The sequence below is a fragment of the Ciconia boyciana genome, chromosome 6, assembly GCF_034638445.1.
Source record: "Ciconia boyciana chromosome 6, ASM3463844v1, whole genome shotgun sequence".
Taxonomy (NCBI): Eukaryota; Metazoa; Chordata; class Aves; order Ciconiiformes; family Ciconiidae; genus Ciconia; species Ciconia boyciana.
The window spans coordinates 3,484,875-3,499,226 of record NC_132939.1 but is presented as its reverse complement, the minus strand read 5'-3'; the positions used below and the strand labels follow the sequence as shown (position 1 = coordinate 3,499,226).

The following is a 14,352-nucleotide window of genomic DNA, read 5'->3' as shown; positions in this document are numbered from 1 at the left end:
ATACCTCCAGGGATGGCGACTCCACCACTTCCCTGGGCAGCCTGTTCCAATGCTGGACAACCCTTTCAGTGAAGTAAAATTTCCTAATATCCAGTCTAAACCTCTCCTGATGCAACTTGAGGCCATTTCCTCTCGTCCTATCACTTGTTACCTGGGAGAAGAGACCGACCCCACCTCAGATGGTTTGAAATCCTACAAAACAAGGGCTTCACGTGGAAGGTGCCACCCCTCATCGTGCAGCGCAAACGCCTCAGTCCAGCGGGGAAACACTGGTTAAGAGCCTCCGTCCATCTTCCCAACTAAGGGGGCTTGCCCCCGGGGTAGTCTGGGCTCCCACCAACCTCTTTTTCCCAGCCCAGCCTGTGGCTTCGGCAGAAGAGTTTGCACAGAAGGCGCCCCGGGGTAAACTGCGTGCCGTGAGAAACGAACACAGGACTGCTCCTGAATTTATGAACTTTCAGTGCCTGGGGTCACGAATTCCTTGTAGGAGACTATACCGCAGCCCCACTCTTCTCACAGTTAGGACTTTCTTCCAATCTGTATTTATTCATCGCCAGTTGGTAACACGTTCTTCTAGCGCCAATGTTGCTTTTAGTTAAAATCCCCCTCCTGGCTGTTCACCCACTCATGTGAGTGGGAAAGCAGACATCTCATTTCAGCCTTCTATTTGCTTGGTTAAATAGACCGAGTCATTTTAAAACCTGCTGTAAGCCCCCAATCACAGCATCTCGCTAGCAGCCGGTTCCCACACCTATCCCGATTGTACCCGTTGCAGATGAGCTCCTGCGAACGCCCTTCAGCCCACTCATATTAATAGGTCCTTATTTCTTGTTGAAAATGCCTTCCCTTTTTCATGGCTATGTGTTGCGTGTGTCTTTGTCAAGACAAAGTTTTCTCCTCCTTTCTGTCACCTCCAACAGATTAGTCCTACGGACTCATGGCGAGAATTTCCACTTGGTGCGTTTTGTACAAGCAAATTTTCCCTGTTTCCATTGCACTGGTCTTTCAGGTGTGTAACGTGCTCTATTGATCTTCCCTGCGAATAAACCAGCCTCGTCATCAGCACAAACAGTTAATACACACAGTATTAGATCTAGTATTAGTGACTTTTCTTTAAAGGGTCGAAGATTGCCTAACAGTCCTAAGGCAGTATGAGAGCACCCGTTTGAGAGAGGCCATGCAGAAATGATCGACTAAAAGGCAAGGTGTGTAAATGATCTGCTTTGAATACACATAGCATGTGAAGAATTTGTCTCTGAAAGAAAACTTCTTTTCTAAAAATGGCAAAGTATCTTCTGGAAGTCACCTACCCTTGTTTCAGGTCTTTGTAATGCAGAAAATCAGCATTATTAGAGAGCTCAGATAACCTCAGGTGAAATGTACAGTATGTAATCTGCTACTGGCTCACTATAAAGTCTTACAGGTGAATTAAATAGACCTACAGAAGGTTGCACATGTTAAAACTAACATCCACTGCTTTGTAAAGAAAGAAAATTGCTGAGACAGAGCAAACGGAGAATAGGGGGTACAGCACGGCTTGAAGTGAAAAATAAAATTCTAATCACGATATTATTTTGTGCACAATTGGACACAGAGCTCAAATTTGACAGTGCTCAGATATAAAACAAGTTATTTTTGTTAATTTTCCAACACTGCGTGTGGACTAATAGGTAAACGACCCTTCAAATGGTGTTTCAGCCGCCTTTCTATCTGTTCTCCTCTAATGAGAGATTTAGAGCTCTCACCTTGACTTCACCACTGCACATCTTAAAAGGTCTGATGGCAGCTTCACTTGAGACCTCAAGATGCACCAACAAGGTCACAACAAAATGCGAAATGGATGACATGGACACAATAGTTCCTCACTAAATATTTCCTAGGGGGCAGGTTCGGTAGGGAGTACCACGCTTGGCAGTTCTCAAAAATTCGTTACCGACAACCGAGCGCCCGTTCAGGGAGCTGGGAATTCTTTACATCATGGTAATGAGGCAACGCTTCCCTCAGGATTTGTTTTGAAGAAGAACATCCTCAAGGAAAATGAATCGAAGGTTTCAGAAGGCTGTGCAGCAGAGAGGTTCTCTCCTCTCCCCCAAACCTCAGTTTCAGCTCTTCCAAGGCTTTTTTTTTCAGAAGTTACAAGAAATGGCTTTAATTGGCTTTTAAGTATATAAGGAAGCTAGGAGATTAGAGACAACTAGATAATGCAAAAATATCAGTGGAAAAGAACCCATTAAAACATGAATTACATTTTGAGTATATTGTATTCACTTCAGATTTTTCAAAGCAAAAAGGTACACTGCAACATTTATTCCAATACATTTTTAAGCACATGCAACACTGGCGTCCTATTTGTACATGAATTTCTAATGCTGTCCAAGAACCTTTACATGAAAAGCATACAAGAACCCCCACACACGTGCACGTATTCCTTCTAGCATTAGTCCTGAGGAAAAACTTAAATGTTACTTGAGAAATCAAACTTCAGTTCTGCGAGTACATCTGGGAAATAACCCACCAGCTATTCTGAACTAATTCCTAACCTAAATACCTTGCACTCTTCTGCAGCTGGGATCTGAAATATCGGCTCTTCGTCAGATTGCAATGTTCAAAATCGTTCAAAACAGTCCACGATTTGCAGCACTGGAGACAAAAACTATGTTCTCACTAAAAAACATGCTTGATGCAGATGAAGGATCATATGGCGATGCTAACATTTAAAACATAACATTGATAAAACGTAACCACTTATAGACTAGAAAACACATTACAGTTCTTTAAAGATTTCTCATTCGGTGTATAATTTGTGTAATTATACAGTCAGCCTTTTTTTCTGACTTAAAAGATTCAGGCCAACTTAGAATAATAAAAAAATTTGCTAAAATGACTTCCTGTAGAAAGAACGACAATTGTTTAAAATAAATACATCTTTTAAAAGATCTTCTATTGCTCTGAGACTATGTCCATCAAATTCCACTAGATGTCAGCGTTATAGAACCAGTTTGTTTCAGACTTAAAAGCCTAAATCCACTTGGTTTATTTATTACTGTTACCTTGTCTGTGAAATACAGTACATGTCAACTACACGAGTAACCAAGCAAGTACTTATGGTAGTAAACTGAACCCAAAATAACAGTCTCGTTTCATTCCCTCCCCCTGCCTCATTTACTTGATTTGAATAGAGGACTTCAAATCAGTCTCATAACACCAAAAAAGTTTTGAAATAAGTTGTAAATCATTTCCCTTTTTCTAACCATTTTTCCTAGTGCAGCGACGTGGACTTCGCACTTCAAAAAACAGCACTACAAGCTCTTTTTGTCAGGTACTCGAATACCTCAAAGATAAAGCTCTTTACGTTAAATACAGTGTAGTTGATCCAGGTTGAAAATTATAAGGCACGGTTTTTTTGTTTTTTTTTTTTTTTTAAATCGCATGTTCTGAAGTATTGTTACAATCGTGCTATTCTGGATGGCCCATCATAGCTACTGGGTTTTGTTCATGGTTTTGGACAAAAGGAATGAAAAGACCGTGAAATGCAGAAAAACACAGAAAAGCAAGAACGAAACGAAGCACAACACATTGGTACAATGTACACTACAACAGCAATGATCAAATCTTCTCATTTCTTTGACCAACAAAGCATTGACAATTGCAAAGCATTCTTTGTTTTGCACTGTAAATACGTGACTTTGTTTAGATACACAGATGTTTATCACCGGATTGCCACAATACCCGAAATAATAATAAAAATGGGCTGTTTTTTTTCTTCTATCTTTTTTTAACAAAACAAAGCTGCCAAGTAATTGTTGTTGGAAAAATATGAGAGAAATAATAGGTAACTACAAAAATGATGAACTAGAACAACATCTGAGAAGCGAATAATAGTTAAGGAACATATGAAACCAAATGGCAACAGTTCTAGGCATTTATTCCAGTTTCTTAGAAAATAAAATAAAAAAAATATTCTTCATTGCATCGCCATTTGAAGACAGAAAACCAAATTTTTAGATTAAGCCAAAAGAAGATGTGAATTGTTTCCTTTTTTTTTTTTTTTTCATTTCTTCCATTTTAAGCCTGGTTTATCGACAGTACAAATATACCCTGCTGGTACATTTTTTTAGTCACAAGATGCACAAAGTCTGATAAGGAGCACTGCTTCCTTTTCTCCTCTGGAAAGCTGCTCTGCCCTACAAAAACTCCAGCCCCCTCCCTCCAACGTTAATGCCTTATTAAATTGCAGAAGAGATCCACGCTCGAGTGCCTTCTACGACCAGTAGTACTAAGTTCAGAGCATGCATTCCCACACACACGCTCAGCCAAGGAAAAAAATATTCCACGATTAGTTGAAATCCACCTTAAGGCAAATAGCTCTCTATTTTTCTACCTCTTGCTGAAAATTTTTACTCTTTGAATTTCAAACATGAGTCTGAAATTCAGGAAATGAACTAATGTTCGGCATAAAGAATGCTTTAACCAAAAAGAAGAAATAAAAAGGAAATGTTTTTCCCAACAATGAATCAATTCTTTTGCCTTAATTCTATCTACATTTTGTTAAAGCATTTTATGCGCTTTCAAAAACATCAGATTGCAAGTTTTTTGGCAACTTTTTTTTTTTTTTAATAAAAGTTCAGACAGTGTTCTCTGTTTGCAATCAGAACCACAACCTTAGTGCAATATTATATTTATTTCTTACAGTAATTTTGGTTGCCATACAAGAGTATTAAGGATTGGGGAAAAGTGCAAGTTACAGGAGCTTGATCTTTTAATCAGTCGAAATAAGAGGAATTAAAGCACAAAAATTACAGCAACATAGATAACGTGAACACAAGTTGTTACACAAACTATAGCGAGAAACATATTAATATCTAGAAAAGAAAAGAAAAAATGTAATGGAAAAATTATCAATATTTGTGGCTCATACACATAATCATCGCCAGATCAACTGGGTAATGCTTTTTAAGAACTGAGAAAAAAAAAAAATCACTATTTTTATTAACTTAAGTACCACAAATAATTAACTTTTGTGATATGTAAATTCTGTAAATCAACAGTCACATCTAGTCATTTTATAATATATGAATTAAACTTAAAATGTTCTCAGACACCTAGGGAAAGGAGTCTGTGCAGTTATACACAATTTACATCTTGTAAGATTTTGGTATTGTATACACAAATATTACAGAAACTAGGCATGTAAATGCAATTTATTTAAATTACAGTATATAAACAAAAGTTGATCCTAAAACCCAGAATATCATAACGTATTTCATAGATCTCTAACAACTTGTTTTTCACTATCATAGTAGCATGAAATAAATGGGTCTTCTCTCCTCCCCCCAACATTTCCAGACTGATGAAAATACTCGGAGGCAACGTCGTATCTGTTACTATTGCTTTCTGTAGCAAAATCATCACAGAGCTAGAGACCAATTCATCTTGGCAGAGGTGTATTTTATTGGTGAAAGTAGGTCCTCTCAGGTCTCCTTACCTTTACTTTGTAAGACACAATGTAAAAATAAACTATTTCATTAGCTCTTTAATGTGTTAAACCTCTTTTCTACTAATTGTACCTATTCTTTCAGTACCTGAAAAGATACACGAGCAAGAAACACACCTGTGTAAGAAAGGGATTACCGTCAACTGTAATTTACCGTGTATGTCAGCACTTGTTCAACATAAATTCAACAAGAAGGTTGTGATTAAAAAGCAGCTTAAAAGTCAACTTCTACATTTTCTTTTACTACCATATTTTCTAATGTATTTTCTGGCACATATTATAGAGGTAATACCAACTGTACCCAAAGAAATAAAAAAAAGAGCATGGCATTAGTGGTTTATTTACTGAATTCTGTCATATCACCAAATGGAAGACAATGATGGCTAAATTACCATTTTTACACTTCTTAAAGTATTTGACGGCCTCAAGTTGCCTGTATTGACTATCTGAATGAAACTGCCATTTTCTACACCACCTATGGAAAAATTCAGTACTCTTGGAAGTAAAATGCCTTAGTACTTGATTTTTATTACAAGGTTACTTGGAACTTTCAAATACAAATATAGCGTAGTAACAGATGTTAAGTCAAAAGATTTGTTGTTCCGTAAAGGGGGCAGGAGGCTAAATAAGTTGCTTTTTATGAGTATCCAATGCGTTGGTAACTATAACCACTTTTGAAGAAATATTCGTCCTCCTTTGTAGAAGTTCTAGCAAAGATAGAAAATATAACACAGCTCTGCTGGTTCAGATGCATCCAAATGAGGTTGATTTTAAAAAGGTCAAGACTTTATAATTATTCCACAGAAATAGTAGTAAACCACAAAAGTTTTTTTTTTTTTTTTTTTGTTTTTAACTTTCTAGCACTGAAGTGGCACAAAGGCTGCCCAGTAGACCAGCCACTTATTTTCTTAAAATATTGTGCTTATAAACTATCTGTACAACTATTTAAACTTGCAGTAAAGAAAGATATTTAAAATGCTAAACTTTATGTACTCATACTAGGGCTGTTGCAGACCTAATTAGACACTTGTTTGTGAGCAAAAATAATCACAATAAAAAAATTAGAGATAGGCTGGACCATATCAAGGACCATATCAAGGAAAGAAAGTTCAGGTACCTTGCAAAATGTAAGAGAACCTGAAAGTATGGTAGGTAGGCAGTCTAGCCATCCACACACAATTTACCCACCTTGAACATCTTGAATATTATGTTAATAAAGACCTACAAAACTCACAGATATTAAGAGGTGTTAATTACAAGGGGAGTTCAAACATGCAGAGAGAGACTTGTTAACTTAAAAAAAAAGGGGGGAAAAAAAAGTCAGATTAACCAAATCTGTGTGTTTCCCCTGCTGACTGAAGTCTCCTGGAAAGCTCTCGAGCTCCATTACCCCACCACCCAGTCCACAGCCGCCTGGTTTCTGGCAGGGTGCACGCACCTCTCCTGCCACCTCCCTAACAGCCGTGCAAAGACATTGCTGGAGGCCGATGGGCAGCGTCCAGCTCCCCCTGAAGCGCTCAGTCTGCTCTCCTTGTCAAGAAGCCAATTCCTGTTAACAGCGATAAAAATGAGAAACTGGATACCTACCCGGTTCTCCTGGCCCTTGGAACACATGCGTTCTGAGACACTATATACCTCTTTCCATCTTGGCATTACCTTGTTACCATTTTTGGGTTCTTTTTAACAAGCTGAAACATTGCCATTTCTGAGAACAGGCTGAAATCCCTCTCTCACTTAAAATACTGGCAACCTTCCCACTGACTTCAATGGGAACATTCATCTATCTTTTTCTCCTTTCTTGGCCTGATGTTCAAAACAGCTAAGCACTTACCACTCACTGAATCAAACAGCATCTCTCAGGGTTCAGCGTATTTGAGTATCTGACTGTAAAGTCCAAAAGATGCGTCTGTACATAAGCCCAAATTTTTACTGGCTTGTCGAGTTCATATTGCAACTTAGCAGTAGTTTAGCTGGTTGGAAACTGGGGGTTTCAGGTTCAAACTAGCTTCATTTTGTTGTACCTCTAAGTGTGCATTCCTCCACAGTTTTTATGCAACGTCTGCATCGTCTTACAGGTCAAGTCAATGGAGCATGTATTGAACTTGTTCTGCCACCTTGGAAGAGTGCTAAGTATAACTGCAGAAATAAAGAAATACCAGGTAAAACAGAGCAAGGTTACCTTTGAATTAATTCCAGCAGAACAACCAGCTTCTCTGCCAACAAATCAGAGCGCTAAACTAGTAAAAACCAGTAATATGAACTCCTGTACCTGTCTTAATATTGTGCCTCTGCTACCAATAAAAATGGATTTGAATGGTAATAAAGCAATCTGTCCTCTTAAAATGAACTAAGGGTTGGGGAAGGAAGCCTGCTTGGAGACTGAATGTCAAGAAGAGAATAGAGTGCTTTTCAAGAACAAAATGAAATGCTTGCAATTTTAAATTGAAAGAAAAGTGGTATGTAATGGTTCCAGCAGAAGGGCATTATCAAGAGATAGTATTTTTGAAGTTAACAATTTTCTCTCTCTCTCTCGTGTCTCCCCACAACTTTGAAATAAAATGGCCCCACTCATGTAACATATTTAGATTTATGTTTGGGCATGTAGCATACAGTCTGCATTACCTGAGTACCAGGAATTAAACTGTTTTCCCCCTCCCCCCCCCAAATTTTGCTGGCACTCGCAGACAGACAAGGCATTTGGGGTATTTCAGTACCAGCCCATCTCTAGTTATCAACAGAAGTTTGTGAGGCAAAATAGCTATTCTTATCTGTCCAGCAGCTGTTTCAGAGCTCTTTCTATGTTCATTCTGTGCCCAACTCTAGTCACTCCAAGGTCTATCAGATCTTCCTTTTGTAGATTTGGTAAATGAGTGCCATCTATTTCATTGTCCATAAATGTTTCTTTATGTTCACCTAGGTTTAGACTTTCCAACCAATCTGCCACATCTGGTTTAGTCCACAGGTGGACAGGCTTAGTTGTAAAAGGCTTATTTGAGATTGGCTGTTGTAATATTGAGGGAGAAGGAGACCTGCTGCGCCCTGTGGTCAAGCCAAATAAGTCCCCAGAAGGGGGCTGGCTGGGTAGGCTAAATACATCGGACAAAGTTGGAGAAGGAGATGAAGCTGAAGCGGAAGCAGTCAGAGGAGCAGGCATGATGTCTTTATTAATCTCTGTTGGTGAAACCACAGGGCTTGGAGCATGTCTTGCTCCTGAGGTCCTACTGTCATAGTCTGGGGACCTGCTCTGCAGTGTGATCGGCTGGCTGGTTCCAGGTCGGACAGTAAAAGTGATTGTTGTACTTCGTGTACCTGAGACAGTACTCATGACTTCCGTGCTCCTGAAATTGTAAACAGACATGGAAGGTTAGATGTATCAGCCACCAGCTGAAAGCTTGTCCATATCAACGCGTGGTAAATACGGGTTTGGAATGCCTGAATATTTTAATTTTTTAATGAGCAATATCAGGTTAAAAGTATTAAGACGGTATCATTAAATCTTTCCCATAAAACAATCATCAATGGTAAGCCATAGTTAAAAACAAAACCTTTGCTTATGAGCAGTTCAGAAAAACACCTTCCAGAGCACATTCTTCCTTTTTAAGGCTACACCAAATTAACTCACGGTTAAATGAGAAACATCGAGTGGAATAAGCACACGGGCACGTTGTGCTCCCCATGAAGTCCAATCAGGAGTTGATCTTCCCTTCGTTGTATGGAGGGGTGGGATCCTTCATTTGAGTTTTAACCTACCAGTTTTACACACTGTTAGATAACATAGCTAATAATAGTAGTTATGGAAATTATCGGAAGCATATTATTAACTTGGATTTTGGATCTTTGTGCATCTACTCAGTGAATTTTAGGGTATGTTTGTATCCCCATTCATTCACAGAAGATGCTCCACAAGTTTCCTCTTATTTCCCTTTCTGTTCAGCTGGTCTTTTTGTGCTTTAAAAATGAAACAGCCCTTCTAAGGTTCCTAAAAGTACTTCCGTGTCCATTTCCTTCACACAAATTATACTTTGGCGGTTTCTCTACAAAACTTAAGGAGACAAAATTCTTGTTACTGTGCATGCCCAGAGGTGATGTACTTGTGATCAAGTCACCGGCACCTCTCTCTTGCCTAAAGGAAATTTCAGATTACAAACTAAGCAGGCATGAAACTTGCCAAGAGGCTAGCTCTGATGCCAAGGCTGACAGGGTGGGTGAAGGAGCAGACGAGTCTGCTTTTGTCTATTGGCTATAGAACAAATTTAGAAGCAGAAGATCCAGGCTCAGGTCTGCTCATATGATGAAATGCTTAACTCCACAGCCCTTACTTCTCATGACAAAACTCTGGCAGTCAGCGTGTGCACTTCCGGATCTTCCACTGAACCCTTGGGTGCCTGAAGCTCCAGAGCTGTTCACTTTTAAAATACCCTGCCAACTAGGAAAACCTTCAGACAACTAATTTCAGCCACTTCCAGACCAAGGGAAGGATTTGTTTATCCTTGAAGCGATGCTACGGACTCCAGAGGACGATCTGGAGGATGCCATAGTTAGATTTCTAACCCAGACCCTGACTGAAGCCCTCTGTATCTGAGTGCCAGATTGTCTCCCAGGACTGACCCGTCACGCCTGGGAAGAACTGAAGATGACGTGGGCGCACGATGTCAGCTACGAATGCTTTCATTAATACTGCAGATTCACCACTGCGCAGAAAAGATCTTACAGAGCCAAAGCAAGAGCGTGGTTCTGGAGCCCCCGGATTTCAAGTGCTATTACGGAAGAAACTGCAGTCTCTTCCTAAGTCGCCGCTTAAAGATTTTGTGTTAATTGCCACCAAATGAAGTACCGAAAATGATCCACACAGCAGAGGTCAAACCCCACATCTGTTCTTTCTGAGGCACGTCCCTCACCACTAGATCCACATTATAAATGAGAGGCCCTCTCCTGCTCCCCTGCCCTAGGTAATCAAGAGGGCTCCGCGCCTTCCTGCAGAGCACTGCAGCTGCTGGGAAGGAGGATGTAGCGCGTTGGGTTATCCTCTCCCACTGGATCTGCTCCCCAGTGCAATGCAATTGTGAACGCCCACAGAAGGGGAGTGACTTGACTTTGGTCGCCCACATCCTGAATAGAAGAGTGGTAAAACTTTTAAATAAAAAGATGGTGGTACCAGCATTTCCTCATCATCTACCCTAACCCGCTCCCCCTGTGAAGTACTCATGCATTACCAAAATGAAGAAATGTAGGCAGCTAACCTGAGGCAATGATAACGGGCTATTAATCCTTTTCTCTCATGTAAGCCTTAGTGCAGGCCTGGTAGAACTGAACTGGAGACATCTTCAGTGTTTCCTTGGTTTGCTGCTGGCTGTTGGGAGCCCTGTTAGACACCGACTCCCCGCATCACGTCTGGGGCTTTGGCACATAATTAACAAACCTAGACATCAGGTAACCTACAGCACTGCTACACCGAGATTCAGAGCACGCTTGGATCACAGTGAGCCTCATTCAAATACAGCTCCAATACCGTGCTATTAGAAAAGCACTCAGAATAACTTTTTGGAGAACGTACATGTTACATGAGCAATCCCACTGATTTCCCACAAATTGTTCCATATATTTCAACGGGAACAGGGGGATCTTTTTGAGAGTTGAAAGATCGGTACTTCACTTAAAACACAGTAGGAACAATACTTTTAGCACTTACATCTTTGTAATTTAACAAAGAAAGGAAACACTTGGCAAGGTTTCTGAGTGTTTCCTGTGATTTGTTTGGAGCTTAATGGCTCTCATTGTCTTCCAGGACTGGAGCTAAGCATGCTTACAAATAAAAAGTCTATGGCAAGAAACTATTAAATTCCACTAACCAAAGGGAGCAAGTTATTTCTACCTACTTTAACTTAGCATTAGGAGTCTCACAAGCGTTAATAAGGCATGATATAATTTTAAATCAACAAAAAACCTGCTTGGAAAAAGGTTGGGATAATGCTGTCCTAGTGATTGCGAGAAGAGCAGGATGAGTTTTGTTTAGATGTGGAAATGTCTCCCTATCTCTTTACCTGCAATTACCCCTTTACTTAACTTTCCTGTTTTGCAAATACTAGAAATGATGGTTTGGTATTCACACCCATTGTGGCAATATCAAATGAATGATGAAAAATCTGTCTTCTGTTAGGCGAGATGCTGAAAGATCACTTCTGCTACTTGACTGACAGCTCCAGGCTCAGTGTACACCTTCTGCTTTGTAACTCACTTTTGCTGCGTCTTCTCTGTATTGTTCCTTTCATAGACTCCCTGCCCATCCTTGTTCAGGAAATCATTGTCACGGTTCCTTTAAAGAAGGTATACTGAGCCACTGAAACAAAATCCCCGAAAGTAAACTGCGTGCTTTTATTTTAAGCATTCCTTAGGCTCGTGTTACCTAACCTTCTCAGACCCACGGGCAGTAATACTGGGTGAGCAAAGCAATACAGGCAATGATACAGGCAATGTTGTACTTTGCTTTCTGTCAGCCTGGATCAAAGTAATGGCTTCACATAGCTACAAGCAATATTAAAAGATCTGTGGGCATCTTGCTTTTTCCAAGCCATAGGTTCAGGGCTACTGACTATTAAAATACATCTCTGGAACAATGATAAGAAAATTTTTTATTTTAGCTGATGAATGAGGTTTCAATACCAGCTCAGTTTAAAGCCACAGCAGTACTCAAGCTTTTGTAAATATTAACCCTTTTATGAGAAAGCTCAGAGCACTTTGTTAACATTAACAGACTTAATCCTACAGCAACACACCTTCTTGAAGAAAGTTATTAGTTCTACTGCACACGTGGGAACACAGACAAGTCTGTGACTCACGTCCCCACTGCTGCAACAGCGTTCCTGTTTAGGACGAGTTTTAACCACAGCAACTTGAGGTCACTGCTGCCTGCAAAATTATTCGGCATCCTGCAAGACTGAGTTTGTGCTGGGGTGCCAGCTGCTGTGCTTCAGCTGGCTCTGCTATCAGCTCCGCAGCCTTCACGGCACAGACACAGCCCTCGTGAAGGTCATGCAAGTCTGCCGAAGCCCACAGTTGCATTTCCAGGCTTTCAGTTCGAAGTCTTTAATTGCAAGATTGCTTTTTCCCCTTTCTTTTTCCCTTCTTTCACCAGCCATATCAACTCCAGCACGTTACAGAGACTGCTGTACCGCAATTGTAATCCAAGGAAAAAACCACGCAGATTTGTGTAACTCCTATGCATCCTAAACTATAATTTATGACATCTCCACTACAATCTGTGATGCAGATACAGCCTTGAAACCATCAGCTGTCTTGCATTTTACGGTTGATCGGTATCCTGGTCAATAAGGAGCAAGCACATTCCAGCTGGAGAGCAGGCATGTTTTTGTTGTGTTGTGGGTTTTCCAGATTTTTAATAAGAGCAATTTCTTATGCCTTATTTGATCATCTCTTATAGTAAACATACTAAATCCATATTAAACCTGCCTAAACCCAAATTTCATTTTAAAAAGGTGAAAAGTCTGATAATTATTTTAAATAAAATTTGCTCTATTAGAATCAGCATATGGTAGTAATTTATAAACATTTGCTGCTGTAAGACAGCACTGATTGCAATGCCCATTATGTTGCCTCACATTAAACTCACAATATATAAATCCTATGTCACAGTGATGCGGCCTCCAAGTATAAAAGCCATCAACACAGCTTGCAGGCAAGAAGTTCTTTTAAATTTTAAATTAGATTTGCAGGATTCAAATTTACTGTTAACAATATCAGAAGCAAATCAGTGAAAGATGGCAGGCTGCAACAGCTCTTAGGAGCCTCCCATGTAAAAAACCAAAACACCATTATGCTCTCATGGGAGCTGTTTTATCCTGCAACTTGAGAAAAGCCTTGCTGTTTCTGACAGAACTTTTCCATTGTGTCAGAGAAAAAAATCTTAACCACCAAGAGAACCAATGAGTGAAATGAGTCCCTATACAGAGGTATGTGAGAAATTAACTTTTTACAGGTTTTTGGGACCACACAAACCCCAAACTTTGCCTTCATCTCTTATAATATTTTTACTTTCTTTTTGGATTGTCAAAGGAAAATTGTATGGCAGGAAAGCAAGACAATAATTGTCTGTTTTGGGGGAAGATTAAGAACAAGGCCTGATGTGATGACTGGCAGGATACAGAGCTTCTTATAATAGTGTTATTTTAGTGAGAAGAATTGAGAAATGATTAGTGTCTGTTGCAAGCAACACTGTTCAGCTGGAGTGAAGAATACTCATTAAGGTCTGTGGGAGTCTGTTCAAGAACAACAGTTTTCATGCGAACGGCACAAGTGTCTGGAAACCGGCAGTAAGGGAATGGTGCTGATGAGGGGCAGAGGAGCAGGAGACGGCCTCTGCCCTCTCTCCTTGGAGAGCTGCAGGGAAAAAGGTCAAGGGAAGCTGGAAGGAGAAAGGGGGAAACCCCACAGCTTCCAAGGACGAAGGACTCGACGGTGACGACCGCAGCGGATCTCCATTCTTTCAAGGGCTGGTTTGTCTTTGCTTTGAACCTCGCGTAGGTATGTAAAAATGCACTAATCATCCCTCCCCACCCCTGCACCCACCCCAAAACACCCTCCAAAAATCCAGCAGAATTCGGGCATATTTGAAAAAATCATGCCCCTTATTTAAGTGCTCAGACATAAGTTCAGGAATCTGCTCTTACGTGCTCATGTTATAAAAACATTTGCTGAGTACTTCTCTGACAAAAGTGGCTTTTGTTTCAGCTTGAGATGACATCCTATTGCTGGTTTTAGAATGGCTACCATTTCTGGATTAGGATGATCTAATCCACATTGCACTTTGTAACAGAGTCAACACCAAAATCACTAAAATGCAA

The 14,352-nt window shown here is 40.1% G+C and overlaps 1 protein-coding gene across 2 annotated transcripts in view; it reads right to left on the bottom strand.

The window, feature by feature from the left end:
* Positions 1–8,258: 8,258 nt before the first annotated feature.
* The window catches only part of SHANK2 (SH3 and multiple ankyrin repeat domains 2), a 319,794-nt gene continuing 313,700 nt past the window's right edge, over positions 8,259–14,352 (bottom strand). For both annotated transcript variants that reach the window (XM_072864803.1, XM_072864804.1), the window contains one exon: positions 8,259–8,832. In XM_072864803.1, coding sequence (XP_072720904.1) covers positions 8,259–8,832 — 574 coding nt within the window. The remainder of the gene's footprint in view (positions 8,833–14,352) is intronic.